General features: G+C 43.2%; 2 protein-coding genes across 2 annotated transcripts; both read right to left on the reverse strand.

The window, feature by feature from the left end:
* Positions 1-3,015: 3,015 nt before the first annotated feature.
* rbm39b (RNA binding motif protein 39b) lies at positions 3,016-16,159 on the reverse strand. The gene is made up of 15 exons (XM_056273236.1): positions 16,012-16,159; positions 15,140-15,194; positions 13,581-13,627; positions 13,286-13,471; positions 8,657-8,710; positions 8,398-8,515; positions 8,149-8,301; positions 6,592-6,729; positions 6,407-6,472; positions 6,090-6,294; positions 5,735-5,821; positions 4,120-4,216; positions 3,863-3,968; positions 3,623-3,701; positions 3,016-3,483 (listed from the first exon to the last, which is right to left on the reverse strand). Exons 2-15 carry the CDS (start codon positions 15,188-15,190, stop codon positions 3,383-3,385), a joined length of 1,488 nt encoding a protein of 495 aa, XP_056129211.1. The 5' UTR covers positions 15,191-15,194; positions 16,012-16,159; the 3' UTR covers positions 3,016-3,382.
* A 1,709-nt stretch (positions 16,160-17,868) lies between these two features.
* Positions 17,869-19,711, reverse strand: rh50 (Rh50-like protein). The gene has a single exon (XM_056275075.1). It carries the CDS (start codon positions 19,709-19,711, stop codon positions 18,287-18,289), a length of 1,425 nt encoding a protein of 474 aa, XP_056131050.1. The 3' UTR covers positions 17,869-18,286.
* Between the last annotated feature and the right edge of the window lie 3,879 nt (positions 19,712-23,590).

Below are 23,590 nucleotides of genomic sequence, written 5' to 3' on the forward strand. Positions count from 1 at the left end.
GAGAATGGCGTTCAGAGAAAAATGCTTGACAGACTTCTGGGTTCTCGTCCAACCTGAACATCCTGAGCTGGCTGAGTCTGCTTTGCAAGTGTTAATGCCGTTTTCAACCACCTACAACTGTGAAGTTGGGTTCTCCACACTGGTTGGTTTGAAAACCAAGCAGAGGAACAAGATCGATGTAGCCCCCTGTATGAGACTGAAACTCTCTAGTGTGGAGCCAGATATTGAGTCAGTGATGCAACAGCAAAAGCAACAGCATTCCTCCCATTAGTTGTTGACTGCTGCTACCTGTATAGCTGTTATGCTTATTTGAAATGTGTAATTTCATAGCTTCACAAGAGCCAGTACAAAGATTTGATTCCTATTAAAACGAATTTTTGTTAAATTAACATTAATAGTTCACTCTTTTAATGATGAATTCACATTGAGTTCACCCTGACAGTGGTATTTCAAATAAATTCCCATGTTTTATTCATCACATCACAACCAAAGGCAATAGCTCTGAACAAAATTAATATGAAACAGTAATTACACATACGTACATCTCACAAAAATCAAGGTCAAGGTATATGGTAGAAGCCTAGCCTAATTTTGCTAGTAGCCTATTTATTATATATTTTGTATTGTAATATTCTGCAGACATAATTTGTAATATAAAACATATGCTATTGTAAGCCTAATATAGACTGTTTTAAAAGGTTTTTTGGGGCGGGGGAGGGGGTGGGGTGTTGGCCGGCTGGTTAGGTGGTCCACGGAAAAAAAATTATGATCAAGTGGTCCTTGGTGTGAAAAAGTTTGAGAACCCCTGCTGTAATGGATTCAGTGAGTGTCAAACTGACATTTCAAAGGTTTTCTGAATGTCGGGAGCCATTTTATTTTGTCAGGGAGCGTGTGACGCAAACAATATGTGGTCACATTTTGTATGTGTCTTATTAAATTCCATTCATGGGAGAATAATAATAAGTTGGTTAATATTGATTCACTGTCCCTCCCAGCCAGTAGGGGGCCCTGACTTTGGAACGTACGCAGCATTGGAGTGAATGGTTGTTGCTCGGCCATCGCTAGCTAGGGTTCGTCATTCTATTGAGAGCAACGTCTGAAAAGCAGTATACGTTTCTCACAACTAATTTCTCCCGTATTACAGGTCAGTGGTTTGCACAAACATACTGTAACGTGCATGGATAAGTAAACGCGTTGACCCTTGACTAACGGGTCGGACCCTTTAGTCGACTGGTTAACGTCGCTTGCGGAGTGGGAGACACAGGTTCGCGTCCCGGCTGTGGCGGTTCCTGGACTTCCCTCCGAATTCGCTACATTGGTGTCAGAAGTGGGATGGTGAGACCGTGAGGTCATCGGAAGCAGGTGCGCCCAGAGGCGTGAGGGAGCCGATATGCTGAAGCGCTTCGCGAAAGAGGGGGGTAGCGTGGGTGATTGCTCGTTGCAAGAGGTAGACAATAGCTGTTAGGAGGAAGGAATTACAAATAACCACCAGGCTTTGCTGCGGACTGTCAGACCATCTAGAGGGCTAAAAAATTCCATGGGTGTGTATGCACAAATTTGTCCATAGTAACGATTGATACATGAGGCCCCAGGTGCTTTAACTGTTCAAATCCAGTCTATTTCTTGTCCGCATTTTTATTTCATGGCATTCAATCTATTTCCACGAAGGCAAGGCATTGTATTTTAATTCTAAAGGCCTTTTGGCAATCTATTACAAGTTGGCTTCATTTTGGGTTTCATCCTCTCGTTAGGCAATCGACCCACTACAAATGATTATGATGCAGTCCTACTCAACCATCACTGTAGCCTTACCTTTTCCATAACGGGTTCATTAAACAGGACAAAGTAAAGAGTACATCCATTTATCTGGTCAAAGGAGAAGACCATCAGCTGCTACCTGCTCCTTCTGGATCTGACTTGATTCAGGATAAACATGGACAATCAAAGCATCTCTCCACCTTGGGCACCTCATAGTCCAAGAAAAAAACGATTAAAATAACCAGGCATTGGGGGATGTTTAATATTGGACAGATTACAAGGAAAATCCCAGTAATGTTTGTGAGGCCTAGGTGCATAGCAGTCCCATTTTAATTAAAACTACCCGTTTTATGAAAATATTACCGTTAAAATATTGAAGGCTTGAGCACAGAGCAGAAGATAATTGGGGATGAAATTTTTGAACCAACATTCAAACGGACTTTTGGTCTTTAGACATACATGATAGGGTTAAAACTCGTCTGTGCCCCTGACCAAGGCAACTGGAGTTGGTCCCTGGGTGCTTCAGCTGCTCCCTGTTCCTACACAATAGGATGGGTTAAATGCAGAGAACAAATGTCATTGTAACCTACAGTGGCAAAATAAAGTGGCTTTTCCGGCTTGGTCGGACGTCCCTACAAACACAATTAGCCATGTCTGCGGGTGGAAAGCCGGGTGTGTCCTGGTCTAGCGCCAGCAGTAGCTAGTCTCACACTAGCGCCTCCTCTGGTCGGTTGGGTGCCTGTTCGAGAGGGGGGGAAGGGTAAACTGGGGGGAACAGCGTGATCCTCCCACACGCCACGTTCCCCTGGCGAAACTCCTCACTGTCGTGAAAAGAAGTGACTAGCAACTACACATGTATCGGAGGAGGCATGTGGTAGTCTGTAGCCCTCCCCGGCTCGGCAGAGGGAGGGGAGCAGCGACCGGGGCAGCTTGGAAGAGTGAGGTAACTGGCCGGATACAATTGGGGGGGAAAAGGAGGGAAAATAATACAAAAAATAAATAAAGTGGATCTTTTTTTGTGGGCAATATTTGCTTTTCCTAAACTAATATTTTTGCATTGTACATGTGAGCTATCGTTCCTACCTCCCCTCCTTCCATTAATGTTATGTTGCTTGTTAAACACACCAATCAGGTATTTGTCGGTCTTGTCAGCTGAGTATTAACTTGCAAAGTAAGAGGGCCAAGTGTAGTAAATAGGGCTGAGTAAATACAAATGCATAGAGTGATAACCCAAACGTTAAAAAGAGGACAGAAGGCTTAATTATACAAGTTTTATTTGCAAACAGAAGTATTAACTCTTTACATAGTTAACAAAAAACTGCTTTTGGTACTTGAATGCCTATTTGTCCAGATTATACCTATGCCATCGTGTTTATATATCTAAAACAAAATGGACAAACAAATTTAGACTGCTAAAGAAACGGCCATTAACAATTGCATTTAAAAACATGGAAATTAAGTGTCTGCAAATTGGTGGTCGATTGTTACCAAGAAAGTTTAGGTTCAACAAGGAGCTGCATCATTCTCTTGTTTATAAACAATTCACAATCAACCAATGGTTAACATGTCCATTTCAGTTTATGAAAAATGTACTGTATATACAGTCAGACAATGTTGTATTGACCTATCGACGTGTTGGCATTAATAGCTGCTTTGCTGTTACTGAGTCAGGGAAAAGGTTATGGTAGGTTGGTAAAGGAACGTAGGCAGCTGTGATCATTTTGCCTAGGAGTGAAGAAACAAGACATTAATTTAAGTTATGTTCAGCCAGTATGCATGCCAGTAATTTCCACTAGTTTTTATTAAGACTGAAAAATACATGTATTTGAAATATTTAGACATTAGCTAACAATTGTGTATATACCTGCAAACCAACGTCCATGAAGGGCATTTACAGTAGCCATCGCTGCTGGTATTGAGGGACATTTCACATACACATTACCCTGTATTTGGAAAGACAGTTAACATGGAGGAATTTATTTATTTTGGGATGTTTTTATTATTTTGGGAGTAATATTGGTCTGCTTTATGAGCCAACTTTCTTGTTACAGAAAGATCTAACCATATCCAAAGAAAACAAATAGTTTGTAAAACCCCAACGCACCTGAGTGGAGTTCTTGTCAACATAAATGTGAACAACTCCTCCGTGTTTGTTGCATTCCTCAATCACATCATCTTTGATCTCATTATCCCATCCGGGATCATTTTCCCTAGAAAACAAAGGCGATGTTGAGTAATGCTAGAAGCCAAGTTGTTTCAGGAACTAAAAAGACTGTCAGTCTCATGGAACACGGGGAGATCTAAAGCAGTGGTGCCAAATTAAAAAAAAAAAAGGTCTCAAACTACCAAAATGAAACTTACGACTGTGGGTTGAACAAGTTGGACAGCTGAAGGCAGTGTGTGGCCAGTGGTTGAGATGGGAGGTTTGCAGCTGGGTTCTGCACAGGAGTCGGAACAGCTTTGAAAAAAGAAAATAAAAGGTTGTTGATAATGATGTAAGTCTATTAGGCGTACATGAAGGCTGTGGAGCTGAGGATAACCAAGGGAGTAGGGCTGGGCAATAGTGACAAAATCGTATATCGCCATCTCATTTCGATAATGTGATGATATTTTGGGGATGACTATTGGTGTCAAGATATTTACAATCAAGATTCTGAGAAGTGATATTAACAGCAATAGAGCAAGTACAGGTATTAATTGTTCATTTCAATCAACTAAAACAGCAGTAAGTTCATAAAATTGTACTGCTTTATTCTTAACACAGCCTTTAAGAGCACAGAGAATCAATGTCTTTATGCATACTCAATAATCCAGGTAAGAAAATCATGGAAGGTTGAATTAGTTCATCGTCACACGTTTATTGGGAGAAACATTTCATCACTCGCATCCAAAGCCCTTTCACACAGGCCAAAAAACCCACTAACACCCGCTAACATCCGCCTTTGGTGGTCATTGTAAATGTGTACAATCTGCATTCACTCCCAGGTCAAATGACTCTGCAGTAGTCACGGGTATTTATCGGCTCCACCTCCGATCGGCATTGATGTAAACACGAAACCCGGGTGGACACGCTAATTTGCTCAATGACGTAGTGCCATTGTCCGCGTGTCATAAAATCGCGCCGGCAACTGAGGAAAAACCTGTTTGTGGGTACTGCGTCTTTGTTCAAACAGCGCCCGAACATCGTTCAGTCTGCGTAGTTTGTATGGTTTGAAAGAGAGACTAAAGTACAAGATATAAAAAAAGTAACATTAACCACCATCTCTGGCTTCCATGCTGCTTTCTACTGTTTGCTTCCCTGATTTCCGGCGCGTTCGTGATATCACGAATGTCATGACGTCAAAGACGACGCTACAGGAGAAAAAAAAAGAAAGGCAAACTCGTCTGCTGGCAGTCAGACCTGGGTCTGCTGGCACTGTGAAAGGAGTCAATTGCCTATCTTTAGCGGGTTTACCTGCATTTAAGAAACCCGCTTATACATACTATTTTGGTGTAAAAAAGGGTTCAAGTGACCTCAGCCTCAACTAATAGCAGGTATGCCCACCCTTATAAACACCACAGTTGCATCACAGTTTGCATTTGTATGCAAATTGCCATGACCATTAACTAAAGTTACAATGGCAATGTGTAATATTCAAAGGGGGATTGGGGAATAGTTGCAATCAACATTGTAAGATGGTGACTCTCAGAGGTCGCTTAGAGCTGAGTGATGAAACATTTCATTCAATAAACATGTCCAGTTGAACTGATTCAACTTTTTGTGATTTTCTTACCTGGGGATACCTGCAGTCAGTTGAGACTAAGGTGGTCATTTGGATGCGTGATAAAATATTTCTCCCAATAAACACTGTGTCCAGATGAACTGATTCAACCTTCTGGGATCATAACATCTAGTCTCATGATGGATATATATGACTATACTAGCCAGCTCTGTAAGGGACCACAAACGGATGTTGTATAGCATCTAAAGGCAGACCTGTTGTAGCTGGCATATTTCCAAAGGGGATGGTTCCACTCATTTGTAAGGCCTGCTGTGCAGCAGGAGGAATCTTCAGACCAGTGCCTGTATTAAGAGAAAAGCAACAGATTTACCACTGTTGTCATTATATAAAATAGAATATCAGTGAATTGGAAAAATAAAATGTTGAAAATCTGGCACTTCCGGGCTATGTGACACAACTGCAAAATTTTCCGATACTGACATTGATCTTCACACAGTCAGAACTGCAGAAACTAACAGAACATAAACATATATTTTGAAAAAAAAAAGAAAAGAAAAACGGAGGCACATTTGTTTTTCATAAATTGTGAGAAGTTATAACGCATGTAACCTTCTGCTAGTCTGGCCATGAGTTGCAGACGCCCTGTAGTGCCAAGGTCAATGCCTGTCCTTTCTAGCTCATCGTTGTCCAGGAAGGAACTAGCCGTGGATGCATCAGAGCGCTCTGTAACATGTCCTACTTTCATTGGCCGCCCAGCTAGTTCAAAGCCATTCAGTTGCTCCAAGGCCTTTTTGGCACACTCTGCATCTGCAAACTTCAAAAAAAAGGAAAAGATGTTTCTGTCAAGAAGGGACTTTTCTATGCCAGAAATGCAATACTGTCATCAGATGTAGCTAAGCTGTACACATTTAACATGTGACATTTACCGATATAAAGCCATATCCTTTGGATCGCCCAGTTTCACTGTCCATCATGAGCTGTATGCCCTCAATCTGTTGGGAACAAAACACCCCCGTGCAGAGGATTTTATCATGAATGCATTTGAATGTAATGAAAGTTCTAAAAAGTTAAATTTGCAGTTTGCTCATCACATTTGGTTTCTGATACTCACCCTTCCAAAAGGTTCAAAGATTCCACGCAGCATGTCCTCAGTAATATTGAAGTGCAGTGAGCCAACATAGAGACGCATTGGTCCGGCACTGCCTTTTTGTAGGCTACTGGCAGCGGCTGCAGCCCTGTTCTTCTCTGCCTGCAATTATAAATACACAACAGTACTGGCTGAAAAGAGGTTTCCACTATGAATGATCTGCTTTACATAATGTTAAGTGGGTAAATTATGTGTCCTCTCTAATCAAAGTGGGGGGGGGGCAATCAGACTTTATTTGTATAGCACTTCTCATAAACAAATGTAACACAAAGTGCTTCACACAATAAATAAACCCCCCACCCCCACTCACAAAAAGAACAAAAACAATTAACTCTGAGAAACTCTTACATTTGAATAGCAAAAAAACTCTATACTTGTTTTTTTATATTTAGTAGTTTTCTTAAGACAATACAACACTTCCCTCTAAAACTGAAATTAAAGAAAAGATGCATCTCCAAATGGAATAACATCTACAAAGTTCCACAGCGCATTCAGTGCTACGACATATAGTTCTGACAATGGGAAGGAAATAGGGTGGAGTTTCAGACAATCTACAACCAACTAGTTAGTGACTAAGGGGTCCAAGGATAGGGAAGATTGTATATTGCACTGATTGTAAAGCCCTTTGGGACTACCTTGCAATTCACTTACTATTCAGCATTAAAAAAAAAAACCCAAAAGGTGTATTGCAAAATGTTGACTGATCAGATAATGCCGAATAATATGCGTCTCAACTCTTCCGACACACCCGCTTGACACGTTATGTAACATGTTCCTTCTGTTTAAGCGTTCTAGCACCCCCTATATGCCATTAAGTATAATGCAGCCCATTCCTGTTATTTTAGATGTTTGTGGTCTAATTGGTTGTTTAGAGTCACGTTATTGTTGGTAAGATGATCGGTTAAGAGTTTAGCAGCCATTTCATGTAGCAAGCTAGAGAACGGCATAGTATAAAATCTCTGTTTTCATCTGGCTAATGACTGCTGAGATAGGCTCCAGCATCCCTGCGACCCTGAGTAAGGATAAGCAGGTTGGATAATGGATGGATGGACGGACGGGTTTGAAAAATAATATGTTCCGAAAAAAAAAAAAAAAAACTAGTCCCCAGTCCTCTGAATAGTACACATGGCCATTGCAACTTTAGTTAAGCTCACGGCAATTTGCATATGAAACCGATTGTTGTTTTTGATCATTATGCAACTGTGCTGTTTACAAGGTTGGGGATACCTGAAGTCAGTTGAAGTCACTTAGATGAGTGATGAAAAGTTTCTCCCCCTAAGCTTTGCGTCCAGATGAACTGATTCAATTTTCTGATATTTCTACAATTGGATTATTGCGCATTCATCGAGACAAATCAAAAGTATCTCTGTGACTTCTCCATTTAGGAATTGAGAGGATAAACCAATCTCATCAAGGTTTTGTTTTATCACTGTATATTCCTGGATGAGTGACATGAATCTAGCGACAAATTACAATAATCCAGTTTCACTTTACATTTTGATGCAAATTATGGCCACTCACCTGAGAGGCCTGGACAATGATGGGCACTCCTAAGAGCCTCTGGCCAGTTAAACCAATGGCCAATGGTACAGAACTAGCATCAACAAATTCAATGTAGGCAATCCCTTTTGACCTCCTGGAATTTCTGTCTGAGATCATTCTCACATCTCTCACCTAGAGACAAAAAGAAAGTTAGCCAATAAAATGATCATTCCTGAGTAAATAAGACATTAAGCCATGGTTATGATATAATGTTGAAAATCAACTGACTTTTCCCACAGCTGAGAAAAAATCCTCAAGATCTCGTGCTCTTATTCTTGCGGCGAGCTGCATGCAGAAAACTGTGCGAGCATCCCTCTCCTCTGGCGTCAAGTTGTCAATTGGTTGCCTTAAAATGAGAGCACAGCATGTTCAATAATTGTAGAGATAACAGAAGAGACAGGCAATATCAGAAGTGATAGGCAGAGCTGATTATGTTTGTGGTCATGTTTGGACCCAAAAAGTAGTGTCAGTAAATTGCGTTTCTCACCTAACAGGACTCCTCTCTTTTTTGTGAGGGCTGTGGGTTCTGGAACGTTTTCGGCTGAAATGACAGAGCAATTGTCTTTATGAATACTCAATAATCCAGGTAAGAAAATCAAATAAGGCTGAATCAGTGCCAGTAGGATTGCCATGACTTATACATCGGGGAAACTAAACAAGACACTGGACAAGAGAATGGCACAACACAGGAGAGCTAATGCGTCAGACCAGGACTCTGCAGTCTACACCCATCTACAGGCCAGTGGCCACTCTTTCAAGGACGATCCTAAGAGGGAGGAACGCTGGGCCCATCTATGTTAAGAGGGAACGACCATCCCTGAACCGGGGGGGGGGGGGGGGCTAAGAGTACATCTGCCGCCATCTTACAATGCTGTGATTGCAAACATTCCCAAATCCTCTGAGTAGTACACATGGCCATTGAAACTGTAGTTAATGGTCACGCCCATAGTTGCATATGAAACTGGTCGTTGGTTTCAGTCGTTATGCAACTGTATTGTTTATAAGGGTGGGGATACCTGCAGTCACTTTAGACTGAAGATGTCACTTAGATGAGTGATGAAACGTATGTCAATAAACATTGTATCCAGATGAACTGATTCAACCTTCTTTGGCAGAGCAATCGTTTTAATATTTCAACCTGACACAAGTACAAGTTAGTTATTTTGGTAAAAAACTTTGGTGGGTCCCATACTGGCCTCTCACGCTACTATCCTTACAACAGTCAACCTGTGTTTAGCGACAGCCTTTTTGCTGTCAGATTGTCATTGTGCAATTTCCTAAATCAAGGTCTTTTCACTCACTGTTAATAACTATAGATAAGGTGGCCAGCTAAATGCCTAGATCTAAACTACTTGCATACAAAAACAACCGATTCCAACAAAGTGAAATTCTCAGCATTAAATAGGTGTTCCATACTCGACCTTCAGTAACTGCAAAACGACATCTTAATCACAGAAAGTTGAATCAGTTGATCTGGACAACGCTTATTGAGAGAGAAACGGTTCATCACTCAGTGTGTTTACATGCACAGTTAAGTCGAGGTATGGTTATAGCTCGATTAGGCCATGTAACTGGACTACTGTCATCGTTCCAGTATACAAGAACCAGGGGAGAATTGTTTTTTTGACGGAAGTATGTCCGACCCCGGTACAGTAGGTGGTGATATGCCCCCTTTCAGCTGGTTGCCATTGGACCTTCTTCCGGTTGACCTATTGCGTCACATACCAAACAAGCGACAAACAAGTTAGCAAGAAGATTTGCTTGGGGGTTCTTTTAAATCCCGCTTTGTCCAACTGTTCCGCCACTGTCTTAAATAGTTCGTCATTCCGTGTTCTCCTTCCATCCATGTACTTTAAGATATGCAACTCCTTCAGCTGACACAACAAAGTATGTCTCCTGGTCTGTCCAGAAATGCGTGGTTCTCGCTCTAGCACTCGCCATGTTGATACTACGCCGTTCAACTTCCAGGTGAAAGACCGCCGTAGGAACTATGGATCATGCACAGAACTCCTAGGTCAGTTCGGGGACGATTGAAGCGTATACATGCCAGAGTAAATCGATCCGCATTATCCAGGTGTGTTAGTCCAACTTTGATAAATTCCATTTAGTACGATTTCAATAGGGCTAACACATTTACATGTATTCTAAAAGTCCAGTTTTAGTCGGACTAATGCAATAAATCAACTTTTTCTAACATCATATAAACGTAGTCACTCATCTAAATGACCTCTTCAGTCTCAACTGACTGCAGGTATCCCCACCCTTATAAACAATACAGTGGCTTAATGACAAAAAACGATTGGTTTCATATGCAAATTGCCATGAGCATTAACTAGAGTTTCAATGGCAATGTGTACTGTTCAGAGGATTGTAAGATCAGGGATCAGGAACCAGTACGTTTACATGCACAGTTTAGTCGAGCTATGGTTATAGCTCGATTAGTTCATTAGTCCGACTACTGACTTTGGTCCCAGTATACATGCGCGGGAAGGAAATCGATTTACTAAGGAAGTCATGTGGGCTCCGATACGATAGGTGGCGATATGCACTCTTTCAGCTTGTTTGTATTGGGCCATTACCGGTTGACCTATTACGCCACACACAATCGTCGTAGTGAACTAGGAAGTTAGCAACCCCTCTGAAGACGAAGAAGTTAGCGACCCAGAGCTAAACTGGCACAAAGATGTACGTGTTGCACGCTCTACTTTTTGCGTAGATGAAAAGCACCTTATCCCTCCTGGTTATGGTGTTATCCAAAGGCAGACGTCATCGTCGTATGCTCTTGGTCTACAGCAACAACGCCACCGCACGTCTTTTCTATTGTGTGCCCTTTCTACTATCCACGACTTAAGGTGCTTCCACTGAACGCGGATCTGCGCCGGCGTCCTTTTAAACCCTGCCCCGACCATCTGCTCGGCTACTTTTTTTGATTAAGTCGCCATTTCTTGTCTTCCTCCTGTCCATGTATTTTAAAAAGTTCAGCTCTCTCAACTGAGTAAGCATATACTCCGTCTCTTCATCCGTCCAAAAATGAGCTCTCGGTGTTTTCGCCATGTTTGCAGTTACTGGCTTCCTCTTCTTCCGTTTACGCTGTTCGACTTCCGGGCCAGACTTGGCGCGCGAAAAGTTAGCACGTGCGCAGATCGCCTCGACCAGCTCCAGTCCGACTAAGGTGTATACATGCAGAAGTAAATCGACTTCCAATCGCATTATCTGGGTGTGTTAGTCCGGCTATTACAACTTCGATTTCAGTCGAGCTAACATGTTTACATGCATTTTAAAAGTCCGCAATAATTCGATTTTTTAATTGTCATGTCATTTCATGAAATATCATTTCCCCCAGCCCACAGCATTACAACACAAAGACAAAAGCACATATGCAAAAATTACAAGAACATATATAAAACTACAAAAAAACAATCACTTTCCAAGAGAACAAACGCGGGTTGACTGTCAAAACTGCTGGTGTGCATGGGCTAACAGTTAGTTTAGCCTGCCCCGCTTCCGCGACCTGTCAGACCGCCCTCAAGGCCCAAACATATTCGGGCGGAACGTTCGCGGAGCGGACTCCGCCGGACTAAAAGCGGACCTCCGCAAGCCCTGTGCGCGCAAAGCTCAGATTTTACGACCGCGATGAGTCCGCGCCGCGCACCAGTGTCACACAAAAGACTGCTCGGCATGTATTTTTCACATCGACCTCCAATAAATGTCACACTGATCTGCATTTTGGATTTGCCGCCATCGCGGAAGTGCGCTCGACTATGGAAGCCCAAATGACTGCGGACATTCTTCGCGGAGTCCGCTCAGACCAGGCTCCCCCTGCCAGACACCCTTGAAACACCTCCCTGCACTCCACACGACGACACCAAAAACACCAGTCAACGTTAGGCGAGGCTGCTGTCAGACCGCCACGGGAACTGCCGGTCTGCACGGGCCAGTCCAGCCTGCCCCACCTCCACCAGACCGCCCTCAGTGCTCCCCCGGACAGGGCCGCAGTCCCTGGACCCACAGGACGCAGCAGACCAAGCTCTCCCAGCCGATACAGCACCGGCTCCCCCAGCCATCAAATGAGGACACAAACCCAGAAGTACACAAAGACACTTGGATGGACAGCACTGGGTGAGGCTGCCGCAAACGTAAGTTCACACCACCATCTTCCCACACCGGAAATGGACCTGGTGATGGCGACAGATGTACTCTTAGTGGAGGATATCTGGGAGCTGAAGTCCACAAACAGGGCCCTTGCCTATGTCCCTGGGGAATCGAGGTGTTGGAAGAGGGAGTGCAATTCCATGTTAAATACATCCTCCCTTGACCCGTTTGCTCGGTAAGCAAACTGTAGGGGGGTGGTCAAGCAGGGGTCCTGTGATTTCCTTCAGGTGGGCCAACACGAGTCTCTTGAAGGATTTCATGACCACAGATGTTCGGGCAATGGGCATGTATTCATTTAATCCTGAGATATGGGGATTCCTGGGGACCCGGATGATAACGATGGCACCAACGCTGTGATTGATGAAACATTTCTCTCAATAAATCAATTTCTCTCAGAGTCCAGATGAACTGATTTAACTTTCTTCGATTTCCTTACCTGGATTATTGAGCATGCATAAAAAGATATCCCAAATTATGAAATCTTTGTCCTTCATGCTAGAAAACAATGGAGAACCTATCTCAAGACTAAACGGACTGCATTTATATGGCGCTTTTCTAGTTTACTGAACACTCAAAAGCACTTAACAGTTTATGCCTCACATTCACCCATTCATACGCTGATGGCAGAGGCTGCCATGCAAGGCGCCAACCTGCTCATCAAGAGCAGTTAGGGGTTCAGTGTCTTGCTCAAGGACACTTCAACGTGCTCTCTGGAGGAGCCGGGGATCAAACCAGGAACCTTCCAATTACCAGATGAACCGCTCTACCTCCACCCCATAAATGTTAAATGTTTGATGAGTATTAATGTTAAATATTTGATGAGTATAATTAGCACTGGCCAAGCAAGTTAGGGAGTAGAAAATCAACAACCACAATGTGTCAACATTACATTCCTTAATAAATAAAAACAGTAATTGATTTAAACCCTCTTATGATATGCCATTATTTTTAAGTGATCACATACAAGGGACTCTTGCGTGCTTTGTACCGCCCAGGACGTTCCTTGCTACGGGAGCGACTGTGACGACGTTCTTTGCTGCGGCTTTTTTTTCTCTCACGGCTCTTGCTTCTTCTTTTGGTCTTCTTCCGGTCCCGGCTTCTGCTTCTTTTTTTGGTAGAGCCTGGGCTCCGACTCCGACTCCTCTTTTTCCTGGAACAAATCATGACACTACTGTAGACATTAAACAAAGCATTAAAAAAAAAAAGACCACATGTGCTTCATTATTTCAAGGCAGGTATATCAGAAATTCCAATCTTACTTTTTGCTGTGCTCGTGTCCATTTGCATGAGGGGACTTGATCTCATCCTAAGCAAGGTTGATAGAAGAACATCATGAGGACGTAGATGAAACATTTCAAGTCGTCATGGTAAAGGGAATGGGGTGGGACAAGAGAAAATGAAAAATGCAGAATACATTAATACTACTTGCAACTTCATACTGTCATGTGAGGAGATAGTGCCACAAAAGTGGCACAAACCCAATAGATTCCCACCCCAGAAGGTAAACTAGATTGTTCTGTGCTCAATGCATCCATATAGTAAGATTTACGGGAAAGTATCCAACATTTAAGCACAATTCAGTAGGTTTTGACAACAACTTTGCCAGCACCACTCCTCTCCATCCATTAAGTCGTACCAATGCCACTATCTGTGCCTAAGCCTCATGAGGCCATGCATGGCCCACAGCAACTAAAAGAGATCCTGTGTGGTTGGTGTCAGTCCTGTGATCTTCACCCATTTTCGTTCTTGGACTGTAAGAGCTCGATGCCACCTCTGTCACACATCTCGCCCTGAAGCAAACAGGGATTTACACTGCTTAGTAATATCGACGCCAAAAAAAAAAAAATATTGGAAAGATAGAAATCCACTATTTCAGCCACATGTTGACTAATTATATCTTTTGCTTGTTAAGTGAACTGACGTTATCCTTTTAGGCTCTTGATACAAAAGAGATAACTTGATGTCGAAAAGTTATTGATCTAATGATAAATTGAAGCTGAATAGCCTTATCAATTTGGTTAGCTGTCAGCTAAATGCCTTATGTGAACTTATATCTTACTGTCAGCCTAGTAATATATCATCTGTCATGTAGCATGCAAAGTCAAGATGCTGATTCACAATCTGACAGAAATGAAAGAGGACTATGGCAAAGAGGCAGTATTCATATTTCAGTTTAAGTGGAATTTTACTTCCTAGGACTTTCATGCCTGCAGGATGAAACAACAATAACTATGCCTAAATTTCTGCATGTGTGAGTACACAACTTCCAAACTAAGAGAGAGAGAGAGAGGGGAAATTGCATTAAACGATGCGCATTTGGGAGACAGATCGTCTAGAGCATATCACATTTCTAAATAGATGCAGATTCTGATTTTGAAAGGCATTCCATTTATGAATGATGAAACGATACAGATTGTAAATCTGAATACTGCCTCCTTTGCAGGACAGGTAAAATGCGCTTATAAACCATTGGCATTCACCTTGTTGCAACCGAACAGGGTATCGAATGTTCTAAGTTGAGCCTCTTTTTAGTCCTATGGGAACCACAGTACATCAGTACATTGCACAATAACTACCTTATTTTTTCACAGTTCACAGTGGAATCAAAGATGAATTCATGGAAGTAGAGGTGAGATATCATTAGGCAAGTCTATAAAAAGAGATAGATTGGGATTTATTCATAATTCTGTATTTTGTTCGAAAGACTATACCACACAGTATTTAAATATTATCCGTAATAAAATAAGAGCAAATACAAAGTTCGCAAGTTTAAGAGGTAACAGTGAAACCGGATTCATCGATTTAGTCTGCAACTCACCTTTCTGTATGGGGCCTCCAGCATAGCCTCGATATCAAAGTCGTCAGCCATGATCCTTTGAAAAGGAAGTTCAAAACAAGATCAGCTACAGTATGACGGTTGGCTAAGGAAGCTGTGCTCCTGTCATGTTTGTTCTCAGCCTTGGCTTGACTTTCACTCCAATAACTTAGCGCTGTTCCACTGCAAACATTCGCAGACGTCAAGTTTATTTATAAGTGCATTTCACAGAACTGTCTGACTATATTGAACAAAGAATATATATATTTTTATAACAAAATCCCAAATCGAAAACACGACAAACCACACAAAACAATAACAAGACATCACGACATTAACTATGATAGTAAAATATATTCAGACAATGGCGGCAAGACTGGTAAACAGGGCAAGTCGGGGTAAGCCGTGAGGATAGGTTTTTAGTCTTGGTTTGTAAGTACGGGTTAAATGTACTTTTAAGGTGGACGCAGAAAGAGCATTGCAGAGGTCAACCGATAGATAGCCTGATAGCAGCATAGTCTGAAGGAGCGAGTGTTGAGTCCGCCTCCAGCATTTAATATTATTAAATGAGCAGTAAGCTAGCGTTAGCTAAGGTATCGAGGGATTCATTTCACATCACCGTCGACTGCACGCACACTAACGCTTGTCACAAACACTTTAGAGAACTTAACCAACTGCGTTGACGTTATAAAACCGAGCAGGATCGCCAGACACAAATAAATCCAAACTCTGAGTTAAAAGGAGCTCGTTTAATGGCTGCTAGCAATAGCTATAACGCTAATTAGCCGAGGCACGCTAGCGCTAGCAGCTCACCGCCTGATGCTAACGTTAGTTTGCATCGTTTTTCCCGTTCACAAATGAGTTAAATTAGGTACCTTTTGGAAATGATGAATGTGTCAAGTTAGATATTTTGGAAATGATGTTTCCGAAGCACCTCTTCCCTCCGCTTCGTTCTTGACCGACGAGCTGCTAGTTTGGTTTGACGACTTGCAAACCTCCTCTGTTCCGCTAGCAAGTAGGTCGTGCGAGCTCCGTTCCAGGAAACCTCGTTTAGCCATGAAATGGCGCTTTGTTCACGCGAGAACACAGTCAGCGCGTGTCAAACTTGGTGACGTCTGCAAAACGCCCATTTACTGTCACCTAGTGGGCATTTAATAGAATTGCTCAACCTGCAGTAAAGAGCATACAATGTTCCTGTGCTCTACAGTCTACAGTATTCTAGTCTGTTCACACATGACTATGTTGTCAAATATCATAACAGTGATATTCGCAGATGCCCATAGGAAGGAGGTGAGGGACCTATCCATATGGTCTGAGTGTTTGAAAAAACAAAGGAGTTAATTGTTGATTTTAGAAAGTCCAAAAGGTTCAGACACCAGTTTACATCAACGGTGTCCCTGTTGCAACTGTGAAGAATTTCAGATATTTGGGCATTCAGATCTCAGACTCCCTCTCCTGATCGCCAACCCGTTGTGTCATTATGAAGGCACAACAGAGATTACTGTCTGAGATGTCTTTTTCAGAATGTCTATCAAAAACCCTGGTCAACTTCTATCAGACTACAATAGACAGCCTCCTCACTGGAAGCATACTGGTGTGGTTTGGCAACCTGACTGAACAGGACCACAAACAACTGAGAAGGATGGTAAAATCGGCTTCAAAAATCATAGGAACAACACTGCCACAGGTTCAGGATATGTACACCACCTGTTGTAGAAGGAAGGCCCTAAGTACCATGGAGGACACCATATAATTGTATAATATAATTGTATTATATTAATATCAATTAAGTATATCAATTAATATTAATTAATAACTATTATTATATTATATTATATATTACCAGAATCAGAATCATGTTTATTGGCCATGTAGGTTTCCACTACATGGAATTTGACTCCTGTTTCATGGCTCTCTCAGTGTACTTAACATAGAATAACAACACTACAACACAACAATCTTCAGATACACAAGGACTGACTATATACAGGCGAAATAAAAGGTGATAAAGTGCAATGGTGCAGAGAATATATCAGAGATGCTGAAATAAATGTTAGCAGGTTACAGAGAGAGGTTATAGAGAGAGAGAGAGAGAGAGAGAGAGAGAGAGAGAGAGAGAGAGAGAGAGAGAGAGAGAGAGATTATTATGAGATCCACTAAACCGGAGTCAAATTACTTGTATGTGTAAGCATACTTGGCCAATAAAGATGATTCTGAGTCTGACAGCATCCACCCAGCACATGGTCTGTTCTGACTCCTTCCCTTAGGTCAACACTTACACAGCATCAGAGCTCAGACCAGCCGCCTCAAAGACAGTTTTTACCTCCAGGCGGTCCATATAATTAACAGTAGGCACCTTACATAACTTTGTGATTTATTATTTTGTGGGATTTCTGATTTCTTATTTACTTATATGTAGTTTTAAGGGCTGAGAGAGACAGTGCATATGCATTTCATTGCATTTGAAGGTACATAGTATTTTTTAAGTATATATATGACAATAAAGTGAAACTTGAACCTTAACTCTGCCCTAATTCGGTGGTTTACCAGTGCCATTTAAAACTGGCCAAATTATGAACTTTTTTTATAAGCAAAGCCATTAGACATTGTTACCAGTGTGAGCTCAGATATAATCTCTTCAGCAATTCTGGTGCTGACATCTTAAAAAATAGTATTTATTTCACAATAGAAGCTGTGGACATAGAAAACAGTAATACACGATGAAATAAACTTGCAAGTACAGTAACGGCAATTGTGCTAGCTATCTGCCGGTGCTCCCATCAAAGATAAGGAAACATAACTTTTCCACATGTGATAGTCATTGCCATCAAGTTCAGCCAGGTCAAGTCAATTCACATTTTATTAATCACAAAGTAAATATGCATATTATTTATTTAATTTGATGAGATACTCACAAAAAGACCCCACAACAGACATAATGCAACATTTCCTAGGTGGGAAAAGGAACTTTTATTATGGTATCAATTCATTCCCTGTGATAATAAATACATTACAAAATATCCTGATTTGATCTTGATTAGATAACTCATTTTCAAACTGGTGGTCAATTCTTTATCCATAAAGAAGGAGATATTTACGTTTTACTTTGTGCCAATGACAATTGACTGAATAGGCAGTTATTGTAGCATATCAAGCAGCTGAGCTTTCTGTTAGAAGTGTATTATGGACTTTAATCGGTGAATCGTAGTCATGGGGAACATTGAAAAACAGCTCATCGTCAAAACAAAGCTCATCCGATGGTGATGCAAGATATGGTAGCTTTAACACAAAGCCTGTAAAGACACCCCCCAGTGTCGACACTGTTATGGTAGAGAATACAGCGGCTACCTGGTAGAGAGCCTGCTCCCGGGCAGTCCTTCCCAACCCTGCACGTAAACCAGGGACCAGTTTTTGGAGCTCCAGTAGCTTAGGGTCTCCCATCATTGGTGCTCTGTGGGTAAAGATCTCATACATACTAGGGCCATAAACCTCCTCCGTGGCTGTCAGTATGGCAACAATCCCAGCAGTACATGATATAAGTCCTGTCAGGCCATGTAAGTTGTGTATTCCACACTGATCCTGAATCTTTAAGCGGTGAGCCAGGAAGGGGCTCAGGTATTTATAGCCCAGCATACAAGCAGAGCAGCCCATCATACCCAGTGCATATGCTGCTGCAGGTGATATCATCATGTCTACAGATGCCCCCACCGTCACTCCTCCGGCCAGGGTCACATTCTGAACGTCAGCCATGGTGAGCTTACCATTTTTGTTGAGCATTGCAGAGAGAGCAAAGGCTGTGAGCGTGGAGGCGCTGAGGCCGATGAAGGTGTGCAATATGGCTCTGTGCTGATCATCTCCCTTCAGGGTCAACGCTGAGTTGAAGGAGGGCCAAAAAACCCACAGGAACAAGGTGCCCATCATGGCCAAGATGTCTGACTGGTAGCTGGTGTTCTCCTTTGCATGGCCCTCATTCAGATGAGGCCTGTACAGCACAAATGTGACACCCAAGCCAAAGTAGCATGCAAACAGGTGGATCAGAATGGAGCCCCCCGCATCGTTGATCTTTAGGTACTTCAACACGGCCCATTCTGTGACTGCAAAGACTGGCACCTCGAGTACAGCCATCACGAGCAGCTGGACTGGGCTGGTCTTCCCCAGCACGGCCCCAAAAGAGATCAAAACCACAGCACAGGCAAACTCTGCATTTATGAGATTAACCACCCCAAGGTGGATTTTACCATCGTGACTGAACTGGAAGTACCCTTGCACTAAAATGGCCCACTGGATAGCAAATGTAGCTGTGAGGAAGTTGAAGACCATCCCTCCGAAGCCATAGAGTCGAAAGAAAGCCAGAAGACACCCAAAGCCAAGAAATATCATAACCTGGATATCCGTAAAAAAAGGGTAGTCTCTGTACATTGAATTGTCCATGGGGTTGGTCTCATTGGTCTGCAGTTTTGCATCTGAATGGTCATCATAGGTGACAAAAGCAACATAGAGGGCTAGTATGATCACCTCTGCAACAACCACAAGAACAGGTAATCTCACTCGAAGGCTGGTTGAATGCTTCCTCATCTTGAGGGCTCTTTGTAGCAAACAGCCGGTATTCCTTTTTCCAGCCTTTATATTATCTCTGCTAAGATAAGGAACACACACCGCATTGGTTGACGCAGCTCTCTCCCCCGATGGACATGGGCCGCCTTTGCTGAGACTGATTCTTGTACTTTGGCCACCATAATAAGCCATTTCAGAGTTCTGAGGGATCAGCATTTTCATCACAGTTTCACAACACAATGCATGCACCAATAAAATAATAATAATGTCACGTGAACAAAGACTGTGTACATGCCTGACACCATAGCTGTGTTGTTAAGGGGTCATATTGTTTGCATGTGTCTTGGTGTATGTACTAGTACCAAACAGTACAAAGATGTGTAAGCTCCCTACCAACAAGGTGCAATATCTTCATGAGGAAAACACACACTGGAATCATTTACATTACTATGTTAACATGAAAACTGTGATTTTGTGGATGCTGTATATATTCTTATAAGACTGGAATTAAAAAAAAAGAAAAAGACTGGAATTCAGTTGTGGAGTACATGGAGTAAATACATCAGAATACCCTGTACATGAGTAAGTGCAAATGTAAACCTTAATGCACCATGTCTAAGATACAGCCTAGCTGTTTTGTCAGCTGCCATTCGCCTTTGATTTCCTTTTGATAAACACCTTGTGAAATGATAATCAATATGTTTGCTGACACTTACATAGGCCTTTGATTTACTTGGTCTGGACAAGCTCTCTCCTGAAACCACAAGGCCAGACAGCGGTGGCAGTGACACATGGCCCTGGCCAGCATGAGGCGGCTTTTCTCTGAGCAACATGCAGCCGCTACGTCACAATCAATAAAGATCAACATGTCTGGTCCACATCCAAGTTTACTCACCCCGGTTAATGCATTCTTGAGCAACGAGGCGTGTTTGTCTCTGGCATAGTCACGGACTCACGGGGTCACTGTTTCACAACATTTTTGCTTAATCTAATCATCTGTGTCATCCTCACCGCGGCCATTGCATTTTTCAGAGAGGGATTAGTGATACAACCTGCGGTGAAAATGGGATTATCACAGCGCACAATGCACATTTAAGTAGAGAGGCGTTTCAGAAAAGGATTAGTGATACACTCCTAAACACGTTCATCACCTAATTTTGTTGATAAGACTGAAACACCCGTCTACTTAAATATGTATTGTGTGCTGTGATAATCACATTTTCACCACAGGTTAAATATTCGAATCCCAACTAAACAGAAACACAGTTAAACCAAACTGTCTGTTAGGTTTAACTGTCGTTCACCTCCATATGTCTTGAGTATACCTTGAGAAAATGCTGAGCATGAAAGATTTTTGGATCTGGCCCAGAATAAGTCTGTCATAAAACACAAATAAATGCGCCGACCTGCATGCGGACATGGGGAAAGAAAATTAAGAAACTAATGTTTTGGCGTCAGGGTAGCGTGGCGGTCTATGCCTACCAACACGGGGATCGCCGGTTCGAATCCCCGTGCCCGTGTTACCTCGTGCCCCGGAGTACATGATCGTAAGCCTTCTCTAAGTCCACAAAACACATGTAGACTGGCTGGTCAAACTCCCATGCCCCCCTCAGCACTAACGCAAGGGTAAAGAGTCGGTCCGTTGTTCCACCGCCAGGACGGAATCCGCATTGTTCCTCCTGGATCTGAGGTTCGACAATCAGTCGGAGCCTCCTTTCGAGCACCCTAGACTTTCCCTGGGAGGCTGAGCAATGTGATGCCCTGATAATTGGAGCGCACCCTCCGGTCCCCCTTTTTGAATATGGGAACCACCACCCCAGTCTGCCCCTCCACAGGTACTGTCCCCGACCTCCACGCGACACTGAAGAGGCGTGTCAAACAAGACAGCCCAACAATATCCAGAGCCTTCAGCATCTCAGGGCGAATCTCGTCCACACCCGGCGCCTTGCCACCGAGGAACATTTTAACTACCTCAGAGACCTCTGCCAGGGATATGGGTGGGGCTTCCCCTGAGTCTTCAGACTCTACCTCCTCCACTGAAGACGTGTTAGTGGGGTTCAGGAGCTCCTCAAAGTGTTCTTTCCACTGCTCGACAACATCCCCAGTATGGGTCAACAGTTCCCCTCCCCGGCTGGACACAGCCTGAGACAAGCCCCGCTTCCCCTTCCTGAGTCGCCGGATGGTTTACCAGAACTTCCTTGAGGCCAACTGAAAGTCCTCCTACATAGCCTCGCCGAACTCCTCCCACACCCGAGTTTTTGCTTTCGCGACCGCCGAGGCGGCAGCCCTTCTGGCCTCCCGGTACCTGTCTGCTGTTTCAGGAGACCCCTGGGCAGGGGCGCGGGAAGGGGGGTGCTGAGGGTGCTGCAGCACCCCCTAGCTGCTGGGGGAAGGCGCTGCAGGCAGGAGGAGCACATCTACTGGTCCCTGCCATTTTTTTTCAATTATATATATTGGAAAGATATAATAAATAATTTTGCTTTGGGGAAGAAAACATGTTAAAAATCAAAATGTGTTTGTTAGTGTAAACTACTAATAAAACACGTTAGTCCCTAGCTAACGGGACTGACCCTTTAGCCGAGCGGTTAGTGATGTCGCCTTGTGGTGCAGGACACCCGTATCGAATCCCGCACCGGGCAAGAAAATAACCGGTTACATTGGTGGCAGCGGTGGCAGCGGTGGGATCCGGAAGTGTGCGGATCCTCAGAAGTCTCTTCGAAGCGCGGGAATAACAAAGCGCGAGGGCGCGCTTCCGGGAGAGGGTGACGACTGTAAACCACTAATAACACACGTTAGCCCCTAGCTAAGGGGTCTGACCCTTTAGCCGAGCGGTTAGTGATGTCGCCTTGTGGTGCAGTACACCCCGTATCGAATCCCGCACCGGGCGAGAAAATAACCGGTTACATTAGTTTTTAGTGATCACAGACCTGCGGGTTCACGGCGGTGTCACTTTGATGTTGATACAGCTGCTCAGTCACGACGCATTGATTGGCAAACGGCCGTCGGACGAGGTAACTTAACAACATGGCGCAAAAACGAATCTTAGACTTTTTCAATTCTAAAAATGCGAAAACAGCAAGGACGACCGCGTTAGAAGATGCAGCACCTAGGCCTACTTCTACTGTCCCCACTGACGATCACCAGGAGGATATTAGCAGTGCGGACAGTGTAGCTAGCGGGTCAGCGGCTGCTAACACCCAAGAGCTAACGTTAGCAAACACAGACTGGCAGGACTCAGCAGGCTCAGCAGCTACATGTTCCAGGCCAGGCCGCCCAGCTAACGCGAGTGTGAGAGGATCTGACGAGCCTTGTCGACCAGACATGCGTTTTCCTGGGAGGAGATTTGGAACAGAGACCTTAGAGCGGTCATTTAAAAAAAGCCGGTTTAACAGGTGGAAATGGTTGCAATATGTCACGGAGAGAGACACCGTTCTTTGCTTTACCTGCTGCAAAGCTGTAGAGAAGGGATTAAGACATCACGACAGAAAGACAAGTTCATTCACAGTAGGAGGCTTTTGTAACTGGCGTAAAGCAACCACAAAGTTTAGCCAGTACGAGATGTCAGACATACATACAGAATCAGTGAGGATGCTTGCTTCGCTCAACAACACTCCAGTTAATGCTCTACTGACGGACAGTGTTGAGAAAGAGCAACAAACTGCCAGAACTGTCTTAGAACTGATATTTAGATCAATAAGACTCCTCTGCAGTTAAGGGCTTCCGTTAAGAGGCCATACTAATCGAGATGGAGTGCTTTGGAAACTAATGATGGAGAGGACACATGATTTGCTTAAATCCCGCGAGTGGCTACAGCGAAGAGACAACTGGATGTCAGACACAATTCAAAATGAAATACTGGAAATATTTGCCCATGCTCTTCAAAGAGAAATCGTGTCCATA

The sequence above is a fragment of the Lampris incognitus genome, chromosome 2, assembly GCF_029633865.1.
Source record: "Lampris incognitus isolate fLamInc1 chromosome 2, fLamInc1.hap2, whole genome shotgun sequence".
Classification (NCBI taxonomy): Eukaryota; Metazoa; Chordata; class Actinopteri; order Lampriformes; family Lampridae; genus Lampris; species Lampris incognitus.

Bases quoted from the DNA above. Each gene is read 5' to 3' on its own strand.
- rbm39b (XM_056273236.1), bottom strand. From the start codon at position 15,190: ATGGCTGACGACTTTGATATCGAGGCTATGCTGGAGGCCCCATACAGA. The intron at 4,217-5,734 runs GTCTGCCTTTAG...CTTTTTTCAAAG, and splicing joins AAATATGCCAGCTACAACAG to CTGTTCCGACTCCTGTGCAG. The intron at 3,484-3,622 runs GTATATACACAA...CTTCACTCCTAG, and splicing joins TCATGGACGTTGGTTTGCAG to GCAAAATGATCACAGCTGCC.
- rh50 (XM_056275075.1), bottom strand. From the start codon at position 19,711: ATGAGGAAGCATTCAACCAGCCTTCGAGTGAGATTACCTGTTCTTGTG.